The 24,042-nt window shown below is 45.3% G+C and overlaps 1 protein-coding gene across 1 annotated transcript; it reads right to left on the reverse strand.

Moving 5' to 3' along the window:
* Positions 1–857: 857 nt before the first annotated feature.
* On the reverse strand, positions 858–3,828 carry LOC119291177. Its single transcript, XM_037569922.1, has 4 exons — positions 3,383–3,828; positions 2,783–2,840; positions 2,012–2,465; positions 858–1,392 (listed from the first exon to the last, which is right to left on the reverse strand). The coding sequence occupies exons 1-3, from the start codon at positions 3,576–3,578 to the stop codon at positions 2,111–2,113; spliced, it is 609 nt and encodes a 202-aa protein (XP_037425819.1). The 5' UTR covers positions 3,579–3,828; the 3' UTR covers positions 858–1,392; positions 2,012–2,110.
* Between the last annotated feature and the right edge of the window lie 20,214 nt (positions 3,829–24,042).

Consider the following 24,042-nt stretch of genomic DNA (forward strand, 5'->3'; position numbering starts at 1 on the left):
AGCTGATTAGAAAAAAAAAAACAAATAGGTACGGGGAGAATTGCTTAACCACTGCCATAAAGGTAAATTTACGGCAGTGCAACAGAATTTTATATCGGTCGAGATTTGCTTAACCAGAACATGCCTGGGTCGATGGACTTTTTTTTTGCGAGGAGCTCGGTCGATGGACTGGGGTGAAGAAAAATAGCTTATTCTTCACAGCTTATTCTTCACCCTGGGTCGGAATTTTTATTCCTCACCCCAACTCAATTTCACGGGCAGAACTTGAAAACGTAAGAGACAAAGCACTTGAGATAAAATTACAGTACGAAGGAAGGGACCGGTTTCCACCGTAAACAAAAGGGAGCGAGGTAATTTTAGGACGTGCATGCAGATAAATTACATCCTGCATGTAACGAAGCAATTGGCGTATGAAAGTTGTTACGGCATTACTGATTCTTGGATAAAGCTACGTTTCTAAAAATTATTTCGTGTACCTACCTACTGACCCAACCAAGCTCCATCCTGCCAGGAATCATAAAAAAACATCAAGTAACAGCAAACGCATTAGAGAAAGATTCAGAAATAGAATAGTCATTTTGCACTTCTCTATACCCCAGTTTAAGGATGATTCTCAGATACAAGAAGCCAACAACCGAGAAGAACATATAGCATAAGGTAATATCTGGGACAAATAAAAAAATAAAGGATATCACTAGGTAAAATTGGATATAGCAAATATCCTACAAACAAACTAATAGGCAAGTGAATAGTAAATTTAAAATCAATTTATGGGAAGAGCCTCACGCATATAACATCTTTTTCTGCAATATGTAGTTTCACATCAAAGGACAATGAGATCCATGGATAGGTGCGCCTGCATCATATTGCATTACCAAATGTAAATACACTGATGATACTCATACTACTCTGCTTTCCCCATTCAGTTTTGGTTAGAGGGAGACACTCCAGCACCCATGTAATTGACACAATCAAATGCATCATAATCCGTTCTGATAAACTTTACTGGCTAAAAATCCTCAGATCCACCACACCAATAGATGGAACGGATCAAAGGCGTAACAGCACTAACCCGGGAACCCCAAAAAAGCTCTAATTTTCACAGTTCCGCACCAAATAGCATCATTTTGCAGGCGACTGATCCCCGCACGTCACGGAGCGTCTGGTTGATGCGCCATTTCAGTTGTTGGGGCTTCCTCCGCAGCCACTGCTCTTTGCTACTGGTCGGCCGGAGTCGCCGGAGGAGGCTGTGCATAACAACCACCAGGAGTTGCTCTTTGCTGGATCTTGGTGCCCACCTCCTGATCCGGTAGTGCATTCACTTCTCATTCCCTGGACTATGTACATCTATATATGATGGAGCATCACAGAGCAAGCAGCTGGTTCATCCACCTGCATACCATGGCCAACCAAATAAATATACTCACTCTAAACTTTTATAAGATGTTTTAGGTGACTACAGAGAGAGTAGCTTCTAGGTAGAGTTTTGTTAGTAATGAATCGCTTGCAGCTACCTAATAACAAATCAGAATGCTCAAGAGCAGACTAGTTATGCAACTGATGGAAAATCATGCAGATAATCATGTAGATGAATAAATAAAAAATGGAAGTAAATAAATGTGGAAGTGGTACAGTGGTAAAAAGTGAAAGGAAACAAATTAGTCATATTTGAATGGATTACCCTGATGACAAGAAAACATGTTAAAGAAGACCAAAAGCAATGCCTTACAATTTATAAGAATCTTTAGCAAAAAATGCTGATATGGATCCCTGTAGAACCAATGCCTAGGCAATAATTATACAATTATGCTTGTTTCAAGAATGCGCGAAAACTGATGTTAAACAGGTAAACTCCAGTAGAAACAAGAGACTCGATAAATGATTCTTGTTTTAGTTGTAAATGGTGATGTATGCATTCTAGTCTGGTAGGAACAAATGCATCGCTTGATCAGAAGAAAAAAGATCCATTTTATGATGGATCTGCGTCAGAAACCTGGAGAGCTCAACGCACCTCCTTTGGGACTGCCCCTTCTCCTCCTCGATCTGGCAGACAGCGTCCACCAGGGTCGGCTGCGCAGCCTTGAAGGAGAAGCGGGAGATGCACCACGGCTCACACAGGCACTGCCAGAGGCTGATCGCTCTCACAGCGGCTGGATTTAAGAAGGGTCTCAAGTCGATGTTCTTGATGATTGCCAAGGAAATCTGGAAGGAGCGGAATGATTGCATTTTCAGAAATAAGCTGCCGCGGACGGAAGATGTCCTGCGTGCCATCAGGGGAAGCTTGGATTTGTGGCGACTGGCGGGTGCACGCTATCTTGAGCCCCCCTTTGGGGGAGATGTAGTGAGATAGTCGACGGCGTGCTTTATTTTTAGTCTTTGATCCGCCTCTTGTAACCATGATCGCTTGATCACCACTGTTTTCCCGCTTGCTTTCTCCTAAATCAATAAAGCCGGTAACCCCGGATCTTTCAAAAAAAATTATGATGGATCAGAAATTATGCCTTGTCCACATGCAGAAAGTAAGCTAAGTTTTTCTTTTTATTTTACATGAAAAGTTGCATAGCTAGTCACTGGTTAGTAATATAGCTAAGCACATTGCATGCCAACATTGTATTGCAGCAAGAGCATCTTTAGAATATCAACCTTTAGTAGACAAATGCTTATATTTCTGAAGGAAATAAAAAGGCTAAATGGAAGAAAAATTCCATCAGAAATTGGGGCCTAATAATTATGAGACAACGGCACAGGTAGTCCATAATATGCATCAACTAGAAGGATTTACCTTTGACGACAGAAATCTGACGCAGAACTTGGATCTCCGAAACAGGCAACTGCAAATACTAGGTTTGGAGCAACACAAATTAAAACTGGACAACTCAAGTGAGAAAAGTAATACAATCTAAACTAATAGATTCAGGCTTGAGCCCACCTTAGGCCACAGCAAGCTACAACACGAACACAAAAAACAATGGTTAAAGCATTGTTTGTAAAAGCAGAAACAAAAATAAATCAGCAAGAGTTGAAGTGGACTGAAATGTAGAAGTAATACTAATTACCCTATATGTTTTATCAACTAGTAATAAAGCGCCCCTTTTCGAAATGTTTTATCAACTGAAATATAAGAAGGCAAGTTATATCTGGTGACAACTCGTCTTTGAAAACCAACTTCAGGAACCTAGCACAGGGATGCATCAATACACGCCGAATCTGAAAAAGGCCACAACCTAGCACCATGGCAGCAGCCGCAGCCGGCGAGTCGTGCCCACGATTATGCCCAAGTTCCTAGATAGACACGGATGTAGAATTTCTGGACTGGCAGAGGACGGGAGCAGAAATACAGGGGAAAAAATCCTGGCAATGAACCAAAGTGCCGAGAGCTCACCGTGACGCCGCCATAGCCCGCTAGATGGAACAGTACCGCCGTAGCCCGCGAGATGGAGCAGTGCCGCCATGGCCGGCGCAGATGACGAAGCGGTCGCAGTCGATGTAGGCCCGCTGCGTTGCCCGGAACCGAGGAACCCCATCGCCGATGCCACCGAGCACCACGCCTTTGAGCCTGCACCGCCAACACCAACCATGGCGCTAGCCAAGACCTAGCCAAGCCGCTGAGCACCATGCCGCTGTTCGCCGTCGATACCTCCGAAACCGTTCGCAGCTTCTTTTCTAAAAATAAAAAAATGTTCGAACCAGATCGAAAAAGGACGGGGAGGTGGCTGGGTTCGAGTCATCAATGCATATAAAAGGTAAAATTACCTCAACCTAGATGTAATTTTACTGCAAGGGACGATGGGATTTCTTACAATCGCTGAACAGGGCGGTTTGGTTGGACACTTGGACGTAAGGTCTGGCTCAGTCAATCGACCAGGGTGAAGAATAACTTATTCTTTACACTGGATCTTAAATAGACTTTCTATATGATCGGTTCTACTAGAAATTCTATTTATATATATGCATAACATGTTCAATATGTAGTATCGTAAATTACCGGCAAACGAAAAATAATTAAATGGGAAATATAAAATTAAATGAAAAAAAAATCATAAACCCAAAACCCCCAACATTTTAATACCGGTTGGTGACACCAACCGGTACTAAAGGGTTCCCTGCCCCCAGGGGCGGAGCTGGAGGAAATGCTACCCTGATGCACCACTTTAACATGGTGTAAAATTTCAAGTAACGACATACTAAATAGAAGTGTGATTTTATAACTTATAGCTGACATAATAGAAGACTGATTAAATACAAAACATAGCCGTCAAATGCTTAGAAAAACAAGGAAACAATGAATAAAATTACTTGAAAATGATGTATTCCATTTCGAATCTCCAAAATACGCCATCAGATACTAAGTTTTAATATCCTACAATATAACAAGAATAGAATTAAATTTTTCAGTGGAACAAAGAAGAATGGTGAAATGAAAATATTTAAGTAGCTAAATTCAAGCCGGCTCTTAATTCTTGAAACCAATATTTTTAGTCCCAAACTCTCAAATATTTAAAAATTATTTTCTCAAGCTGACAATGTTCATTAGCCAAGTACTTCCTTCTTACCGAATATCTCAAATTAGGATGTTCATGTTTTATCAATTTCCTTTTGCCCTTATCGAAATGGATCTCCTCTTCCAGATTCAATTCTTTCGGAGATCTTGTGATAATGCTTTACTTTTGAATAAGAACATGTCCAAGGTATATGTAAATTTGACTAGCAAATTCCACGTGGGACATGAAAAATTTGACAACTACAAATTCCAATGCCTATGTTCGGCCAGAACCCATTGATTTAAATGGAGTCCTAGCAGCCAAATGTGGGATGCCCAGAACATTTACTATGCAAAGGAAAACGAAAGGAGAGATGTATATATATGCCTTGCAGTGAATATATCCTTTGCTTTTTTTTGGAATCGATTGATTGCAAATTCATAGAAAAAACTACAAGGATTGAGAATAATTATTGAAAAGAATTAGACAAGAGGCAAGGGCTTTACCCAGACAGAACTAGAATTGGCTGCAATCTGAAGTGTAGACGAACGATTGGACAAAGTAGATCACGTTCTTGCCGAGATGGATTCACGAAGCCGGCGTAGTCGCGTCGATCGGCACGGCACTCCTGCGCATGGCGTCGCCTCGATCGGCCGCTCCCACTTGGCGGCGGGGAGTGGGGATTGGAAACCGCTGCGTGGCCCAATTGTGGGCTGTGGGCTGTGTGGGTTGCGGACGTGGACGACGCATGTGCGGGCGTAGGCCGTCATGCGGCTGCGATCGTGGACCCTGATGCACCGCTTCATCTCAACCCTGATGCCCAAGCCTTTTTCAGATGACACGTACTAGTAAATATGAAATTGGACCCGTATTCCTGTGCCTCGGGGTCGGCCCATTGAGCTCCGCCCCTGCCTGCCCCCGAAGCTGGCTCATGCCACGTGGTTGCCCTTTAGCACCGGTTCGTGCTGAACCGGTACTAAAGGGGGAGGGGCTTTAGTGCCTACATTTTAGCGCCGGTTACCAAACCGGCACTAAAGGGCCTTACGAACCGGTGCTATTGCCCAGTTCTGCACTAGTGGTCGCCGATTTCTGGTCTTGGCACTATGAGAAAACGGGAGTCTTTACAGTCCGTTCTGCTTATGCTATGCTCGTCTCAACTAGGCAACGGAGAGAGGCTTGGTTGGAGGAAACAGCCGGATCATCAAGCGATCACGCGGAGGGGACATCCTGGAAGTATTTGTGGAAAGTCAAAGTACCAGGCAAAGTCCGGATGTTCTTGTGGCGACTTGCGAGACAATCTTTGCCCACTGAGGATATTCGATCGCACCGAAATATGTCTACAACGTCCACATGTGGATTGTGTGGTGCGCCGGATTCTTGGAGACACTCATTGTTAGAGTGCACCTCAGCGAGATATGTCTGGGCCTTATCAGAGGAAGAGATAGTTGAAAACCTAAGTGTTTCGACTGAGCCTAACGCCAAACTTTGGCTTTTTACCATGATGGAGCTATTATCGCATGTATCCTTTGTCGAGCTGTCAGTAACACTATGGGCAATTTGGTGGGCTCGACGTCAAGCTATCCATGAGGGAATTTTCCAAAGCCCTTACTCCACCCATGACTTCGTTCAGAGATTTATAAGCGAGCTTGAGAGCTTGGAAGCCCGCAAGCCGATAGACAACACAGGGGTAACAAGGCAACCAAACGCTGCGCCTAGAGCACGGCCGAAGGCGCCGCCAGCGGGCTTTGCCAAGATTCATGTTGACGCCGGTGTGGCGCGGTTCAACAGGGGTGGTTCAGCAGCAGCTATATGTAGAGATGGTGAAGGAAACTACTTGGGCAGCTCTGCCTTGGTGATTCCAAAGGTCACGGATGCAGCAATATTGGAAGCTATTGCCTGTCGGGAGGCGCTGTCTTTGGCCGAAGACCTGCAGATTCGAGATTTTGTCATAGCGTCAGACTCCAAGCAGGTGATCAATGATATCAACAAGGATTATAAGGGCAAGTATGGAGCGATCATATCAGAAATAAGCTCACGAGCTTCTGTCTTTAATTGTATCTTCGTTTTTGAAGGCCGAGCGTTGAATAGCGATGCTCATAATATAGCTAGATCTTCTCTTACTCTTCAGCAGGGGCGCCATATTTGGCTTGTTCACCCCCATGCAAATTGTATCCCACAAACTGTGGTTTATGATCAATAAAGTGTGCTTTACCCCTAAAAAAACAAAAAATATTTCAGGTAGGGCAAGAAAATTATCTAAAAGAAAAGTAGAAAAAGAAGACACACTCTTTTACAGAAAAAAACACGCATATACTTTTCGTTTTTACTTCACATACAAGATGTTCTTAAGTCGAACTTCGTAATGTTTGACAAATTTTATAATTAGAAAATATTAACATCTGATGCATCTAATGATGAAGACTCGACTAGATGGCGAGTCGTTCGTCGGTTCGATCTTTCATGGTACTTGGCAAACGAAAACACAAAAGAACAGATGATGAAGATGAAGACGAACAAATACTATGGATCAAACGAGATGCAAGAAACCAAAGTCACAGAACTAGCACAAGATAGATGAGAATCAATCTCGCTAGCAACTCCCGTTGTGCTCCCGCGGCGACGCAGCAAATCAAAGGATTTTGTGCCACCCAAACATGGTAGCTTTTCTGTATTTTCTTCACGTCTGATAAAAACCAATCTAAAAACTACCTGATACAACATCCACGCTGCCTTTTATATAGGTGACCCACCAGCCGTAACGGCGTCCAACACTCTAACCGACCTGACCCAAACTAACAAAACTAGATCCTCTCCTTTTACATCTCAAAGAAAGCTAGCTAGTAACAAACTTGTCCGTGAACCTCTATCCTAAGTAGTACTCTTTTAACTAAAATCTAATTAATAAATCCGGCCACGTTGATCACATAAGCCTTATTATATTTTAAAATAAAAGGGAAGGACGTTTACACGCTTTGGACTTCTGTTAACCGTCTGGATCACCAAACGAGAAAAGCCTTGTTCATCCTGGAGGAGTCCGGAAGCTGGGTGTCACGGGGTCCTTCTTCGGTTCAATCGGTGGAACCTCAAAGCAAAAAGAACCAACTTGCAACACATGCTGAAGATTATATCTTGAAGTCCCTGATATATTTGCATCAAAATATACAGTCGACTGTGTCTTCTGTTCAGTATGTGGAGCAGCACCAAGTAAACCTATTGTGTTTTGCACTGGAAAAATAATAGAACCATTATTGCGCGCATCATCCTCTCCCTCTTGAATCGAAGCCGTCCTCGTCTTCAAAGACGGCTTCAATGCAGCCTTTGCTATCTTTTGTTGTGGAGAAATATTAGCATCTACCTTAATGACATTGGCAAACATCGGTCTCAACACATTTCGTTTTCCATTATACCAAAATGAATAAGTATTGGACCTTCCATCATGTGCAGCTCCATGATCATATTGCCACGACCTCCCCAACAATAAATGACATACATCCATTAGCAAGACATCACATATCATCATATCAGTATAATTGCCAACAGAAAAGTTCACACAGACCTTATGAGTAACCTTCAGCTTTCCTGTATGATACATTCACTCAACGCGGTGTGGCTGAGGGTGCTTCCATGTAGGTAACCCCAAAGCGTCCACCAATCCCTTGCTGACCGTGTTGGTGTAGCTCCCTCCATCTATAATCAACTTATAATTGATGTTGTTGATTTTGCACTGAGTCTAAAAAAATATTCCAACGTTGTCCCTTATCCTCAATGCGATCCTCTTACACTCGTTGCACCATCAATGACGGATATGATTCAGCAGCCTCAAAACCCGCAGTCACCTTTTCAACATCTTCATATTTTTCACTAGAAGTGTCAGAACTACCTCTTCATCACTAGCGGGTGTATAGCCATCTTTTGTGAGCAACACTCTTTTCTCATTAGGACATTCACGCTTCATATATCCTCTTCCTCCACACTTAAAACACTCTATGTCACTAGTACATGTGGTCGACTGCACACTAGAATCAACCCTCGACAGTCCTGAGTTTGGAGCATCCTTCTGCACAGAACCATGAGAGCGATTTGATGTTGTCGTCCTGGAGCTAGGACCGACATCCTCACTCTTATGCTGCGAGCGTCTCCCTGTGTTCAAAGTGGTACCGGGAACAATGTTGACTTGGCGTCGCTTAATCTGTTGTTCCGCACGCATAACTTGGTGCACAAGATCTTGTATGTTGTAGTAGACCACCATCTCAACATGATCCTGCACCTCGATATTTAGCCCGTTAAAGAAACGTGCCATAGTCGCCTCCGGATCCTCCGTTGTCCCTGTATGTATCATAAGCAATTCCATCTCCTTGTAATATTCATCAACACTCATATTACCTTGAGAGAGCCGCTGCAACTTGTTGTACATATCTCTTTTATAGTGCTCAGAAACAAAACGTCGCCTCATGAATTCTTTCATACCTCGCCAAGTCGTCGGGTGATGCCTTAAACAACATATTTGATTCCACCAAATTAGCGCGTAACCGGTGAACTCAATTCCAGCAAGTTGAACTTTCTTCTCCTCGCTATAATGATGGGCATCAAAAATTTGATCAACACGCATCTCCCACTCCAAATAGCCTTCTGGTTCGCACTTGCCGGAGAACGAGGGGATTGAAATTTTTATGCGCCCAATTACATCATCCAAAGGCACACGCACAGCTTGACCAACTCGATCATGCACTCCACCACGAACGGATGTTTCGGGACGAGGCTCATAGTGTCGTGGTCGTGGCGCATACCCCACCTGGTCAACTCCGTCGTCGGCGCCATCATCTCCAGCATGAGATTGTGCCGCCAAACGGCGATCATGCACGCCGGCATGTCCATCGCGAGTCGGTGGTGCATAACGCAATGGAGCAGCCGGAGCAGTCTGTGGTGGTGCAGAATTCGTTGCCGGCATATTGATGATGTCTGCCAAACCATCAAACCGAGTGATCAGGACATCGATCCTTTTGCCGAGCGCATCATGATATTGCTTGATGTAGTTGCATGTGTGGTCAAAACCATCCCGAATATTTTGCGGAATATCATCCACATATACTGGACTTACTATTTCCTCAGAATCAACAGCAACCTCATCACCCTTGTTGACCGAGGTTGACATCTTGATCAACACAGTACCGTGAACAACCTTATCTCTGATACCACTTGATGAAGACTCGACTAGATGGCGAGTCGTTCATCGGTCTGATCTTTCACGGTACTTGGCAAACGAAAACACAAGAAAACAGATGATGAAGATGAAGACGAACAAATACTATGGATCAAACGAGATGCAAGAAACCAAAGTCACAGAACTAGCACAAGATAGATGAGAATCAATCTCGCTAGCAACTCCCGTCGTGCTCCCACGGTGACGCAACAAATCAAAGGATTTTGTGCCACAAACATGGTAGCTTTTCTGTATTTTCTTCACGTCCGATAAAAACCAATCTAAAAACTACCTGATACAAGATCGACGCTGCCTTTTATATAGGGTCCGACCACTTTGGGTCTATAGTACGCAGCCTTTCCCAACATTTCTAGCTGTTTCCAGGACTTGAACCCGTGACCTCTTGGTCACAAGGCAGCAGCTTTACCACCGCGCCAAGGCTCCCCTTCACGTTGATCACATAAGCCTTATTATATTTTAAAATAAAAGGAAAGGACGTTTGCACGCTTTGGACTTCTGTTAACCGTTTGGATCACCAAACGAGAAAAGCCTTGTTCATCCTGGAGGAGTCCGGAAGTTGGGTGTCACCAGGTCCTTCACCTCAAAGCAAAAAAAAAAAAACAACTTGCAACACATGCTGAAGATTATATCTTGAAGTCCTTGATATATTTGCATCAAAATATACGGTCGACTGTGTCTTCTGTTCAGTATGTGGAGCAGCACCAAGTAAACCTGTTGTGCTTTGCGCTGGAAAAATAATAGAACCATTGTTGCGCGCATCATCTAATAGTATTGATTTGATATTGTGAATGTTTATATTTTTTCCTATAATTTTTGGGAAAGTTTGACTGAAGACCAAGCTTATATGCGAAGAAAAATGAAACTGAGAGAGTACACAACAGTAGAACGAGTCTTTGCGAAAATCAGCTTACTGAAAAGGTAAATGTGCATTCGACACACTATAATGTTTTATTAGGTATAGGCCACCGGGGGAAATCCTTGGTAACCCCAGGTACGCGTGCATCCTATATGCGTCAAATAATTTAGTAATTTCAAAAAAAGCTAAAAAATAATTTTTTTGTGTTGTGCTCGTATAAAAAGTTTTGCCAAGGAATAATTTTCATTGGAGACATGCCTTTCAATACCTAGGTGCCCCTACACCCTCCATGAACAATAAATTTGAAAAAAAATCAAAAACAAAATAAAATAATTTGGAACTTTGGGACATAAAACATGATCAAATAGTTGATGTTCTTGCAAAGTTTTGGCCGCAGAGAACATTTGAGGAGCTCTCACACAATAAAACACCCCTCAACATGAACTTATGAAAAAGGATTTTTTGTGAGTGCTCCTTAAATATTATTTGTGACTGAAATTTTGCAAGAACATCCAACGTTTGATGTTTCAAAGTTTTAAAAATAATAATTTTGTTTTCATTTGTTTTTGAATTTACTGTTCACGAGGGCGTTGGGCATCCGGGAGCTATGACACCTTTCTCGTAAGCAAACCCTTGTGCCATGAACACTGGCAGAGCTATGTGTTGAGCTGCAGGGGCCATGGCCCCCAGCCAATGCATATTCTATGAAGAAACACTGTTTTGGATGACACAAATTAAGAGAAATAGAGTATTTCACCTCTCCAAAAAAATTATATTTCGCTATTTGCCCCAGTAATCCCTCGCTAGCTCCGGTACTAGCCATGAATGTCTTAATGCGTGACAAAAAATTATAGCTTTTCATAATTTATTGTTAAATTGTGGTCCAAATTCTACCATGTAGGACTAGACGTAGTATAAATGGTGTGAGCGTTACGTTGACGTCGGCCCGTATGAGTACAACTCGTTTATTTGTCCTCCAAGGACTCATATGTATTGCCCCTCATATATGCCACATGTAGGCGTACCTAAAGACAGCCTGTCGTCTCGTTCTTGTAATACTCCCCCATCATAGTGAATTGCGCCTTCGTGCATCCATGATTTTTTTCCTGCAAGGGTTTTCACGTAAAAATCTGCGTCTCTCACTTCTCGTTGATCTCGTTTTATCTAACAAGAGGTACTTCTAATGCTTATTTATAGTTTGGGAAAACTAGAGATGGACTTGTTGGTTTTGTTGATTCTGATTTTGCCGATGATTTGGATAAGAAAAAAGCACTCAAAGATTATGTTTTCACCATTGGTGGTTGTGTCGTGAGTTGGAGAGAAATTTTCTAGTCTATTGTGACTTGTTCCACTACTGATGCATGGAATACAATCAGTTAAAATAAAGAGGAATAGGGGAATATTCGATCGTTCACTCCAAAAAGAGGGTCCTATTGAAAAAGAAATTATCCAAAATAGAAAGAAGGTTTTTTTTCAAATTCAATTGTTTATTTATCTCTTATTCAAAAATTTCCCTGAAAATTGAATGAAAAAAATGAAATTCAATGGGGTTAGATGATCTAATTCTTAATATTATTACTTTACTCAATTGACAAATTCCACAACAAATCTCTTGATTCGGAATTAGGGACTCATGTATCATCTGATGAATCCACTTTCTTTTACACTTTTGTATCTTACTCTATCTTGTTTTTTAGTATTATCTAAAATAACTGATGAATTATGAATTTTCAATAACTTAGGTAAATGCTTTACCAAATATATGTCTATTTCTGAAGCATGCAAAGAAGCTATCTGGTTAAAATGTTTGTATGCTGAGCTTTGTGAAGATTCATCATGCTCTACCGTATTTTGTGACAGTCAAAATGCTATATATCTTACAAAAAATCCAATGTATCATGAGAGAACAAAGCAAACTGATGTCAGGTATCACTATATTTGAGATGTTATTGCTGAAGGTGATTTATAGGTATGCAAGATAAGCATTCATGATAATTCTGCTGAAATGATGACAAAGTCAGTTCCTACCAATAAGTTTAAGCTTTGCTCAAGCTTACTTGGTATTTCTCACTAGTCCTATGGACTTTGACGCACAAGATGTTTATGCCAATTTGGATGGAACTATTTGCTTTCTTCGACTATTGGAGGGAATTTGGCTTAAGGCGGAGATTGTTAAATTGTGATCCAAATTCTAGTTACGTATAGTACAAACGGTGTGGGCGTTGCGTTGACGTTGTCGCGTATGAGTATAACTTGTTTACTTGTCCTCGAAGGATTCTTATGTATTTCCCCTCATATATATATTGCATCATGTAGTCGCACCTAAAGACAACATGTCATCTCATTCTTATAATGCTCCTCAATCATAGAGAATTGTGTCTTCGTGCATCCGTTATTTTTCCCCGTAAGGATTTCCACGTAAAAATCTGTGTCTCTCGTATCTTATTTATTCTCGTTTTATCTAACATTTATACCTACCTTGTGTCCTTTTTCTTCTGCGAAATTATACCTACCTTATGTCGATCCAACGTATTTCCTTTTGATAGCAAGGAGACCACTATAGGAGGAATGGAAAGAAAAATACATAGGTTCTCATCATGACATCCACGGACAGCACTACACTCTGATCAGTAGCTGATGTTCTTTCGCTAATATGTTGCAAAACTTGCCAGACCCGAAAAAAAGGGAAGCGGATGTAAATAGTGCACCACCATCCCGACAATGCAGAATTTTTCAGGCAGATGGCATGCATGCATGCATCATGGAAAAGCTGCAGGATCTTCGCCATTATTTGATGCGTGCGAAGTGGTACGCGCAGCTGCACTGCATGCATGCAGCATGCGATCGTTGCGCAGTGTTGTGCCCACGTATGCACCCACGTACAAGAGGGTTGTCAGGACCGGTCTCCTGCAAGATTAATACAGTACCAGCATGGTATTTGTGTTAGGGCGTCGACTCTTTAATCTGTGTTTCGTATAACGCGGGAAAACTTTCAAACAGAACAAAAAAAGAGAGAACAAAATCAGCATTCTCCAATTTAGTGTTCGATATCACGATCAAGCATTAGTGCATAATAATATTTTGGTCGACATGGTTATAAAAGTGACCAGAGGGAATTTGGTGCTCCTGGGTGCGCACGTACGTACCCTATATGCAAAATAGTAATTTCGAAAAGGTTAAAAAGAAATGAAACTTTTCTGGAATCAACATGGTCAATCATTGTACTCGTATAAAAAGATTTGGCAAGGGATGACTTTCATTGTATTCTGGGTCAAAGATTCGACAAAAAATGATTCACACTATATTGTAACCATAGTTTTTTTTGCCGTGAAGTCAATAAGAAGAGAAAGGTGTCATAGCTCCTGGGTGACCCTACACCCGTCAATCCAATAAAATGAAAGCAAAATTGAAAATTGTCTGAAACTTTGGAACATCAAACATGATCAGACATTTGATGGTTTTGTAAAGTTTCTGCCACAAATAATATTCGAGGAGCCCTCACAAAACAAAACAAAATCACTGTTCAAAGTTCATGTGCACTTTTGAGCACTGGTTTATTTGTGAGGGCTTCTCAAATGTTATCTATGGCCAAAACTTGCAAGAGCATCGAATGTTTGATCATGTTTTATGTCCCAAAGTTTCAATTTTTTAATTTTTGTTCCTGAATTTACTGTTCATTGAGGGTGTAGGGGCACCCGAGTGTTGAATGGCACGTCTCCTTGGAAGTTATGCAGGCTTAGCATGGGGTGCCAAATTTAATATAACACTACAAAATTTGTGAGTATAATACTAAAATAATAGGATTTGGTTTAAACACCACCATAAAATCAAACAAGTAGTTCCAAATAATATCCGATTGTTACATATATATAAGTAGTGTTGAATATACCATCAAACTAGATTGTGTCTTTGGAGGGGGTGCCATTACAACCTCCCCCCGCCCCCCTCCCCCTGCGGCGCCCGAAAGCGCAGCTGATAAAAATCAGACGTGACAACAATGCAATAGCCCATCTTCTGGTTTGGTTAGGAGCGAGTTTAGTTGTGGGGTGTTGAATGGTTCCGTCATGTGATCTTAAAAATAGATGCTCAAGATGTTGTCAGTCTCTGGAAGAAAAGAGGTGATGGCAGATCTAAGATTGCGCCCATTCGATCTCCTAGAAATTCAGGACCTTAGTGGGGGTTTTGATAGTTTTAATCTAGCCTATATCGGAAGGGAAGCTAATGAACTTGCACAACTGTATGCTGCTAGAGCTAGTAGCGACACAAGGAGGTGCCTCTGGATTAATGTTATTCCAGCTTTTAGTTTCTTGCAGCGAGATTGTATTCCCCGATTAAGTAATGAAAGTTTTGTGTTTTCGCAAAAAAATATGAATGGTTCCATTGTCCATGATGTCTCGAAATAAGTAGTGTTCTTGTGAAATAGCATTGCGTCTCAATCAGTTAAATCCGACCCTTGAAAAAGATATAAATGTAACATTTCCTTTTGTTGACATGTCCTTTGTTGTTGACGGTGAATGCAAATTTCCAAATTTGTTACCTTCTCCTATTGCAATTTCCTGATTTCAAATGGTGTAAGCTCGGGGCAGAAAAAAAGGGCTTCACAATCGTAATTGGAGTTTTTGCCTCGAGCATCATAGATAAATATAGTTGATGGTCTTAATGACCTAGATACAAAATTAGGGCGAGACGGGCATACATAGGTAAGCTTTTCGAGATTGATCAATATCAGTCCTAGATGGCTTATAATTAATTAATTGGACCATTCTGATACCCGATTTGAAAGGGTTAATAGGGGGGAGGGGATAGGGTGGCCTGATCTTCATGAAAAGCGACCGCCACTAGCCTACTAGTTGCCTCAATGGGCGATAACTCGTGATTGTCATTGATTGTTTCACATGAATCGTGCCCGAGCCAGTAATGCAGGCAATCAACACACGTCGTCGATCGATCCAACATGATACTAAATAACTAAAATCAATCTAATTGTGGTAAACCCACTTGTTGCATCCCCACACCACCAAGGAGGAAAAGGGTGCTCATAGACGAAGGGATCTAGCATCCTAGCTAAGGTAGCCCTTTCAGGGGACAATGGTTCATCACTTAGATAGCCATCATGCATTCCAACACTTTTCCTTTGCCTGTGCCGGGGGGAAAGGAGGGAAGCACACTATACTGGTGCCACTGACATATGGTCCCCACTACCATTTCCAGCCAACGACACCCGGTATGAAGTAAAGACAATGTTGCAGTAGATCAGACTGCTGCATGGGCTAACGGTATGCAGTTTTGTCTTGACTGACGTTGGCCCTCTGTTCCTATGCCCACCCTATGACATTGGGACCCATCAGATTTTTGGGCTGCTTGTCAGCCAGAGGATAGCGCTATAGGCCATCGGAGCATGGTGGGGAGTTAATGGCGTCACAGGTGACAGACCGGCGGGTGTAAAAAAAAGAATGGAATGAGAGCCTGCTCTCTGCCACTGCAGACGTTCGTACGTACCGTCGGTGCATGCCTGTGACCGGGCCTGATGTCTACGCTGGGCTGGGCCCACGTACGTACTAATTGCTGTGTTAGAGCATCTACAACCCAACATCTCAAACCCTCCTCAAACATTCAGATGGGCCACCCGGTCACTGAACGGTCATGTTTTTTTATCCAGACGGCCGTCTGAAACGGGCCTCAAACGTCCGGACTGACCGACACCCCTCATATCCAGCCTAAATATGGGGCGGATATGAGGACGCTCGGGCACGCCCGTCACGTCTGACCCGGTCCATGCTGGCCCACCCTATCCCACATATATTTGTCCCTATCCGCTCGTCGGAGCAAACCCTGGCCACTTCACTCCACTCCACCCCATTCCCTTCCGCCACCTGAGCTCAACTCCGGCGGTTTCCGGCCTTCCCCGTCATGGCAAGCAGCGAATCGGACTCCGATCACTCCTGGTCCGTCGACTGGGGTGTCATCCCGTGCGGATTGGAGCAGGCGATGGCAGTCCGCATTGCACTTCGCCGCTCCCGGGAGGATAGCACCTGGCCGACAGACGGATCTATCTGCCGTGACTCCATAGCGTTGGCTCACTAGGCGCTGGGGGTCCTCTGGTGCTGGATCCTCGCGGTCCCGGCAGCCGGCACACCTTTCCTTCCCCATCACCGGTCGGGCAGACTATGATTCCCACCGGGAACAGGCGGCCCGCCATGGGAAGGAGAGGATAAGGGCCGGCGACGCCCGTATCATGGCGGAATGGCGATGGCGGCGGAGGCGGCTGATGCGGCGACGCGGGAGGCCGCAGAGGAGGAAGCCATCCACACCCGCATTGTGAAGAAACGACTGTGGAGGAACACGCACGCCCTTGCCCGGAAGCAGAATCGGGCGGTCTGTGCCATGGCCGGACTGCCACCGAAGGAGGAGAAGGCGAACAGTGATGGCGAGGACAGCTTCGGCGACGAGCAGATCCGACTCGATCTGTACTACGTTTTCCATGGTACTTCTGCAAGAAGGACGGTAAGGGCGCCGGGAAGGGCAAGGACAGCCGTGGATGAACTCCACCATAGCCAAACATGCCAAATTTTGATAGTCTGAGGTATGTTTAGTTAGTAGTGATAAAGTGACCGGATAATGTATGTGCATCGACGTAATTGTATGAATTTGTATGGATTTGAGATATGATAATTGAGGTGTCCGGATGCGGAAACTGGCACGAGGCATGCATGCAGCCCTCAGATTGCTTTAAAATTCATAAACTTGGGTAGTCTAAGGCCTTTGATTACTATAGGTGAGGTCCATCTATACTTGCTTACGCTATCCACTCCACTTTCCACATCCTTTTCTTTTAACTTTTGAATCTGAATCTTCTATATCTTTTCAGTGAAAAGGCCAATATAATTTTTGTTTTCGGATTCATCTTGCTTGTGACGAGAGCTTTGAAATAAGACCAATTTCAAATATGATTTGACATGTTTCAAAAATTCACTAGGTTTCAACCGCCAGAACTTAACAGGAACGAGTGACAAAATCACTAAGTTTCAGAAATCAAAACTAAGAATAGCGCGTGGGATCGCCAAGTTTGCTAAGTTTCAGGGACCATATAAGCAAAAAAAAAAACTGGTAAAACTTGGTGATTCCCTGCAAAATTTTTAGTTTTGGTTGCTGAAACTCAGTGATTTTGTAATCGTTCATATTATGTATTGAAATTTAGTATTCCACTGAAATATGTGCAATGCAGCAGGCCCGATTATCTCAAATATCTACGTATGATCTTTTTATAGATGTCAAATGCATACGTGCCAAGGCACATAGAGGTTACGGCATCTCCAACGCCGACCCGTAAATTTCTCTGGTATATGTCTACTTTTGTGTGCGGGCGTGATCCACACATATGGTACCAGAGAGCCATCCAACGCTAATTACAAAGCATCCGTCTGAGAGAAAAAAAAGTAAATGAGGACCATATATGTGATGGGCTATTTATGGTGTGGTGGCCGATAGAGAGGAGAGAGAGGAGAAAGGGGCCATGCATGTGAAGAGAGACAAAAGAGAGCAAGACCATGCAGAGGATTATGGTTGGTCAAGTGGATGTCTGGATTTCAATATAACTCCGCATGTTTATCTCCGATTTGCTGAAAAACGGATGTTCAGACCACTTCATGGATTGATGCAGGACCGCGTTGAATTGCAAAAGTGAAAAAAAAAAAGATCCGGTCGGATAGTATAACGGAGTTTTGCGGGTCTCCTTGGAGTTGGAGATGCCCATAGCTCCCCGCCTGGCCGTCGCAAAGCGTATGTACGTTTCCCTATCAAGAAGCTAGCCAGAAAGGCTAGCTAGCATATCGTAGTCTACCGTTCTACAGTACGCGTAGTTGTCGAACAACGTGATGCACCGCTAGAACGAACTAACTGCAAAGTAGGAGTAGGTATACTAGTATCGGATGCCAGATCAGCGCACCATACCAAGTGGGAAATCGTTGTCAATGTCACTGTTTGGCACACCACTAATATGATGAGTTCCTTTCCGCGTTTTCGCACTTTGCGGCTAGCTACCTCACGGGAAATACGTCTATCTGAGCTAGCCAAATCTTGATCTCAAGTCCCGGCCCAACTATATCTGTTAGCTTTCATACTCTAGTTCCGTTTTACGGTGATTGTAGTGCTTGGATTCTGGACCACGGAAGGAATATCTCAGTAGTGTGGGAGAGCAATATTTTCATGTGTTGGCCTCCCTCGTGGGATCTTTTGGTTGCAACTGGGTTAAGTCACTCGCAGGCTAGATTTGACGCTGACAGCTGAAAATGCTAGAACTTAAAGTATTTTAGTGTTTGATTCATACCACAAATCATGCGCACGGCAGTATGTAGTAGTCGTGTCTATGTCTAATAGTTGCATAGTGTTTGTCAACTTTAAAGTACTATAAATTTGAACGAGATCCGTATCAAAATTTAGTTAAGTCTTTAAGCTGGGTGAATTGCACGAAGGCACGCCTTGGTCAGTTTAACGCCCTCCCTTGAGCACAGCCATGGTAAACTCTTGAAATATAGTCGTAGATGGAGACCTTGGTGTAGCAGCTGACTGCCTCTTGATCATTGTGCAAGGTATAAATTGAATTTCCTGCTTTTTAGAGCAACTCTAGAAAAGTTGTCGTATTGGTCCGATTGCCATAAAAAGATCACTCTAGCCTCCGTCACCGTCAAATATTACTCTAGCCTTCTCAGGGCAACTGGGCTAAGTCACTTGCAGGCTAGATTTAACGGTGACGGCTGAGTTGTCTTCTTAGGGCGACTGGGCTAAGTCACTCGCAGGCTAATCGCGGGGTTGATTTAAAGAGTCGTCCTTATCCCGGCCTAAATTGCCATAATCTTTGGAGGACGCTTTAAATCAACCCCACGAGCCTCCGTATTTGGCAGTTGGGCGAGGTGAACAATGCGCTCTTCACCCATTCAAATATTGGTGCCACGGACATTTCAGGACGCACGCACCCTTCTGCCCGGCTCACGTCCCCGCACCGCCTTCCTCTTGATGAGTCATTCCCATACCTTTTCTTGAAGTTTTAGTTTAGCGGCCTCCCGCAAAAAGGTGTTTTAGTTTAGCGGCTCATAGATTTATGTAGATGACATATGATCCGCACTGTGTATAGATGGATCCGACGGCGGAGCTAATGGTATTTGATTATTCGTCATCTAATTCGAGATACGAGTCCGAGAGTGAAATCATGGATGAAGAAGATGGGGTAATATTGATGGATGTTGAATGGATAGTATCAACGGAATGAAGAGTAAGTGTGTGGGATCGCAGGTTGGTCGGGCAACATTTTGCCTGATCAGAATCGGTGGCCACAATCACCTCATGTGATACTACTTTGTGCTTGATACAAAAATGCTTACGTAGAGTCCAGGAGAAAAGACGGTGCCTGGTACAAAAACGCCAGGTAATGCCACCGCTCGTACCAGCCTCCGGAGGATGCAAAATCAACTATAACATATACGATTCTTTACGGACTTCATCCCAGTTTGCTCCTATGCAATCCTATGTGACCAAGGAAGGTATTGGGAGAGGATTTGGATCCCCTAGAACCCTTGGATGAACGGTTAGATGGAGTATCCATGGAGGAGACGTGTGGAGGCCACGTCTATATTCACCTCCAACCCTGGTGCCATCAGCAACTCACATTTATTCTACCACATCACACCTTCATTGCAGCAACAAAACCTTCTCTATCATAGAGGAAGGGCCAAGGCAAGAAAGAAGGAAGAGGGAGTGTTAGACTATGTATAACTTCTGTACCTATGTACGTATTGTAACACAACCATTATATATAATGAGATAAGCCACCCCTAGAGGGTCGTGCTGGTTCCCAAAACTTATTGTCTTACATGGTATCACGCTAGGTTACGATCGCTTCCGCTTCTAAACCCTAATACCCACACCGCCGCCGCAGCCGCCGCCGCCTTCACCGCCGCCGCCGCGCCACCGATCGCGCCGCCGCCATGTCGAGCGCCGCCACCACCGGTTCCACTGCTGCGGGCTTCCTCCCGGCCTCTCTTGCGGCTCTGCTCAACCTCCCGCTCGATGCCGTCTCCGTTCCGGTTCCACTGCTGCGGGACAAGGAGCATCGGCTCCGTCTTCTCCACGCCGCTGGCGCCCTCGCTCGGGCATGACCTCGTGGTCCACACCGCGGCGCCGCCGTCCGCTGCGGATTCCGCAGGCGTCGTCCCGCCGCTCCTGCCGCGAGCGGATCACACCGCCCCGCTGGCGGGGTTGGCGGCGTCCGCCCCGGCCGCGGGCCTTGCGGCGTCCGCACCGGCCGCGAGCTTTGCGGCGCCCGCCCTGGCTGCGGTCCCGCCTCCTCCCGCATCGGCTTCGGTGCCTCCGGCTGCCTCCATGGTGTTTGCACCCCAGGCAGCCTCCTCGATGGGATCGTCTTCGCCGTCGCTGTTTCACTTCGGTCATCTCATCACCATCAAGCTCTCCGCAGACAACTACATCTTCTGGCGTGCGCAGGTTCTCCGCTCTTGGGGAGTCACTACCTGCTAGGCTACGTCGACGGATCGCTTCCCTGCCCACCCGCGCTGGTAGACAGCGTGCACGGTCCGGTCTACAATCCGGACCATCGCGTCTGGACGGGGCAGGACCAGGCGAACCTCTCCTCCATCCAGGGGTCGCTCTCGCCGGCAGTTGCCGGCCTTGTTGTCTTCGCGAAGACGTCTCATGAGGCCTGGACCATCCTTGAGCGCACCTTTGCAGCGCAGTCCCAGGCTCGTGTCTCTGCACTCCGTCGTCAGCTTGGAGAGTGTCAGAAGCTTGACTCCACGGCCACTGAGTTCTACAACAAGGTCAAGGGCCTTGCCGACACATTGGCCTCCATTGGACAACCCCTCACCGACTCCGAGTTCAACTCGTTTATTGTCAATGGTCTTGATGAGGAGTATGATGCCTTAGTCGAGATCATCAACGAGCGGGGTAACTCGACACCCATGTTGGCACACGAGGTTTTCTCTCGGCTTCTTCTCACTGAGCAACGGGTCGAGACTCGCCACACCAGGGGCACTGGCTCTCTCTCGGCCAACGTCGCCACCAAGGGTGGCCGCTCTTCTTCATCACCCCGGTCTCCCTTGGGGCTGCCACCGTCGCCCGCCTCGGCCCCCCCACCTACTGCGACCTTACCGGGGGCTGGCGGTCCACGTGTGTGTCAGCTTTGTGGCCGCGATGGGCACTGGGCCTCCAAGTGTCATAAGCGCTTCCAGCGAAGCTTCCTTGGTCTTGGCAATGACGGCAAAGATACACGCAACAATGCCCGTCAGGTCGCCATGGCTGATCGTCCCGCACCGCAGAAGCACCAGGGACACACTCAGTCCTACTCCATCGATCCACACTGGTACATGGACTCTGGGGCGATAGAGCATCTGACTAGTGAGATGGGGAAGCTTCACACTCGTGAACCCTATCATGGCTCCGACAAGATCCACACCGCCAATGGAGCAGGTATGCACATCTCTCATATTGGTCAAGCATCTCTTCTCACTAGACATGCCAATAGGAGTCTTCAGCTTCGCAATGTTCTTCGCGTTCCATCTGTGACCCGCAATCTTCTTTCAGTTCCTAAACTCACACGTGATAATAATGTACTTTGTGAATTTCACCCTTTTGATCTTTTTATTAAGGATCGGGGCACGAGGGACATTCTTCTTAGTGGGCGGTTGTGCCAGGGCCTCTACCGTCTGGAGCATCCTGGCGTCGCTCGCGTTTTCAGTGGAGTTCGGGTCTCTCCGTCACAGTGGCATGCTCGTCTTGGTCACCCGGCCACACCTATTGTCCGTCATATTTTGCGTCGTCATGAGCTTCCTAGTTTGTCTAGTAATAAAGATGTAGCAGTGTGTGATGCTTGTCAGCAGGGGAAGAGTCATCAACTTCCTTTTTCGGAGTCCAGTCGTGAGGTGAAACATCCGTTAGAACTTGTGTTTTCAGATGTATGGGGTCCTGCTCAGACTTCTGTCAGTGGTCATAATTACTATATCAGTTTCGTTGATGCTTATAGTCGCTTTACCTGGCTTTACCTTATTAAACACAAATCTGATGTGTTTGATATTTTTGTTCAGTTTCAAAAACATGTTGAACGTCTTCTCAAGCACAAAATTGTTCATGTCCAGTCGGACTGGGGGGGCGAGTATCGCAACCTCAACTCCTTCTTTCAGTCGCTTGGGATAGCTCATTGTTTAGCATGTCCACATACACATCAGCAGAATGGTTCAGTCGAACGTAAGCATCGTCATATTGTTGAAGCTGGTCTTACTCTTTTGGCCCATGCATCTGTTCCGTTTCGGTTTTGGAGTGATGCTTTCACCACTGCATGCTTTCTCATCAACCGTACTCCTACTCGTGTTTTAAACATGAAGACTCCCATTGAGGTTCTCCTTAATGAACAACCTGATTATACCTTTCTCAAGGTATTTGGGTGTGCTTGCTGGCCGCATCTTCGTCCATATAACAAGCGCAAGCTTGAGTTTTGTTCTAAGAAGTGTGTTTTCCTTGGCTATAGCTCTCTTCATAAAGGTTACAAATGTCTTCATGTTCCCACTAATCGTGTCTATATATCTCGGGACGTCGTGTTTGATGAGCATGTTTTTCCCTTTGCCAACCTTCCTGTGTCCACTGTCGAACCACCATCCCTGCATTCATCCTCTGTTGCTTCTGACCAATTTGATGATGTTGCATACTCTCCTTTGCTGTTACCTAACCATGGTGCAGGAACCGGACGTGGAGCTCGTTTGGAGCTGTTGGAGGATTCACCATCATCATCATCGTCTTCTGGTGGGCACGTCGATCGCCCTATGTTGTATGGCATCGATTCGCGTGCCCATGCATGGTCACCCGACGAGCCCGTCGCGCCGAGCATCTCCACTGCTCGGTCTGCTACGCCAGTGATCGCCGAGTCTCCAGCGGCTCGGCCTTTTTCACCAGCGGCCGCCGAGTCGCCCGTGGCTCGGCCCGTCACGCCGTCTTCGCCCGCGGCTCGGGTCCTCACGTCGCCTTCATCAGCGGATCGGCCCGCGACACCGGCCGCGCCATGGCCCACTATGCCGAGCTCGCCATCGGCCCGGTCTGGGATGCCGGAGTCGCCAGCTACTTCGTCTGCTCTGCCGGTTTCGCCGGTGGGCCGGCCTTCTTCGCCGACTGAGTCCGAGGCTACCGTGCCTGGCTCCTCATCACCGGCTGACTCATCAACGCCGCCGTCCTCCAGCCCGTTGCAGGCTGCTCCGTCGACCTCGGTGGTTCCTGTGTCTCGACCACATACACGCAGTCGCAGTGGCATTTTCAAACCTAAGGAACGTACGGATGGTACGGTTGCTTGGTTGGCTGCTTGTTTGGCTGCTGCTGTTGCGGATCCATCTTCTGAGCCTCGCTCATATCAGGCTGCCCTGCGCATTCCACATTGGCGAGAGGCTATGGAGCAGGAGTTTCATGCTCTTCTTCGTAACAAGACATGGACTCTC

This window comes from Triticum dicoccoides, chromosome 1A (assembly GCF_002162155.2).
Source record: "Triticum dicoccoides isolate Atlit2015 ecotype Zavitan chromosome 1A, WEW_v2.0, whole genome shotgun sequence".
NCBI classification, from domain to species: Eukaryota; Viridiplantae; Streptophyta; class Magnoliopsida; order Poales; family Poaceae; genus Triticum; species Triticum dicoccoides.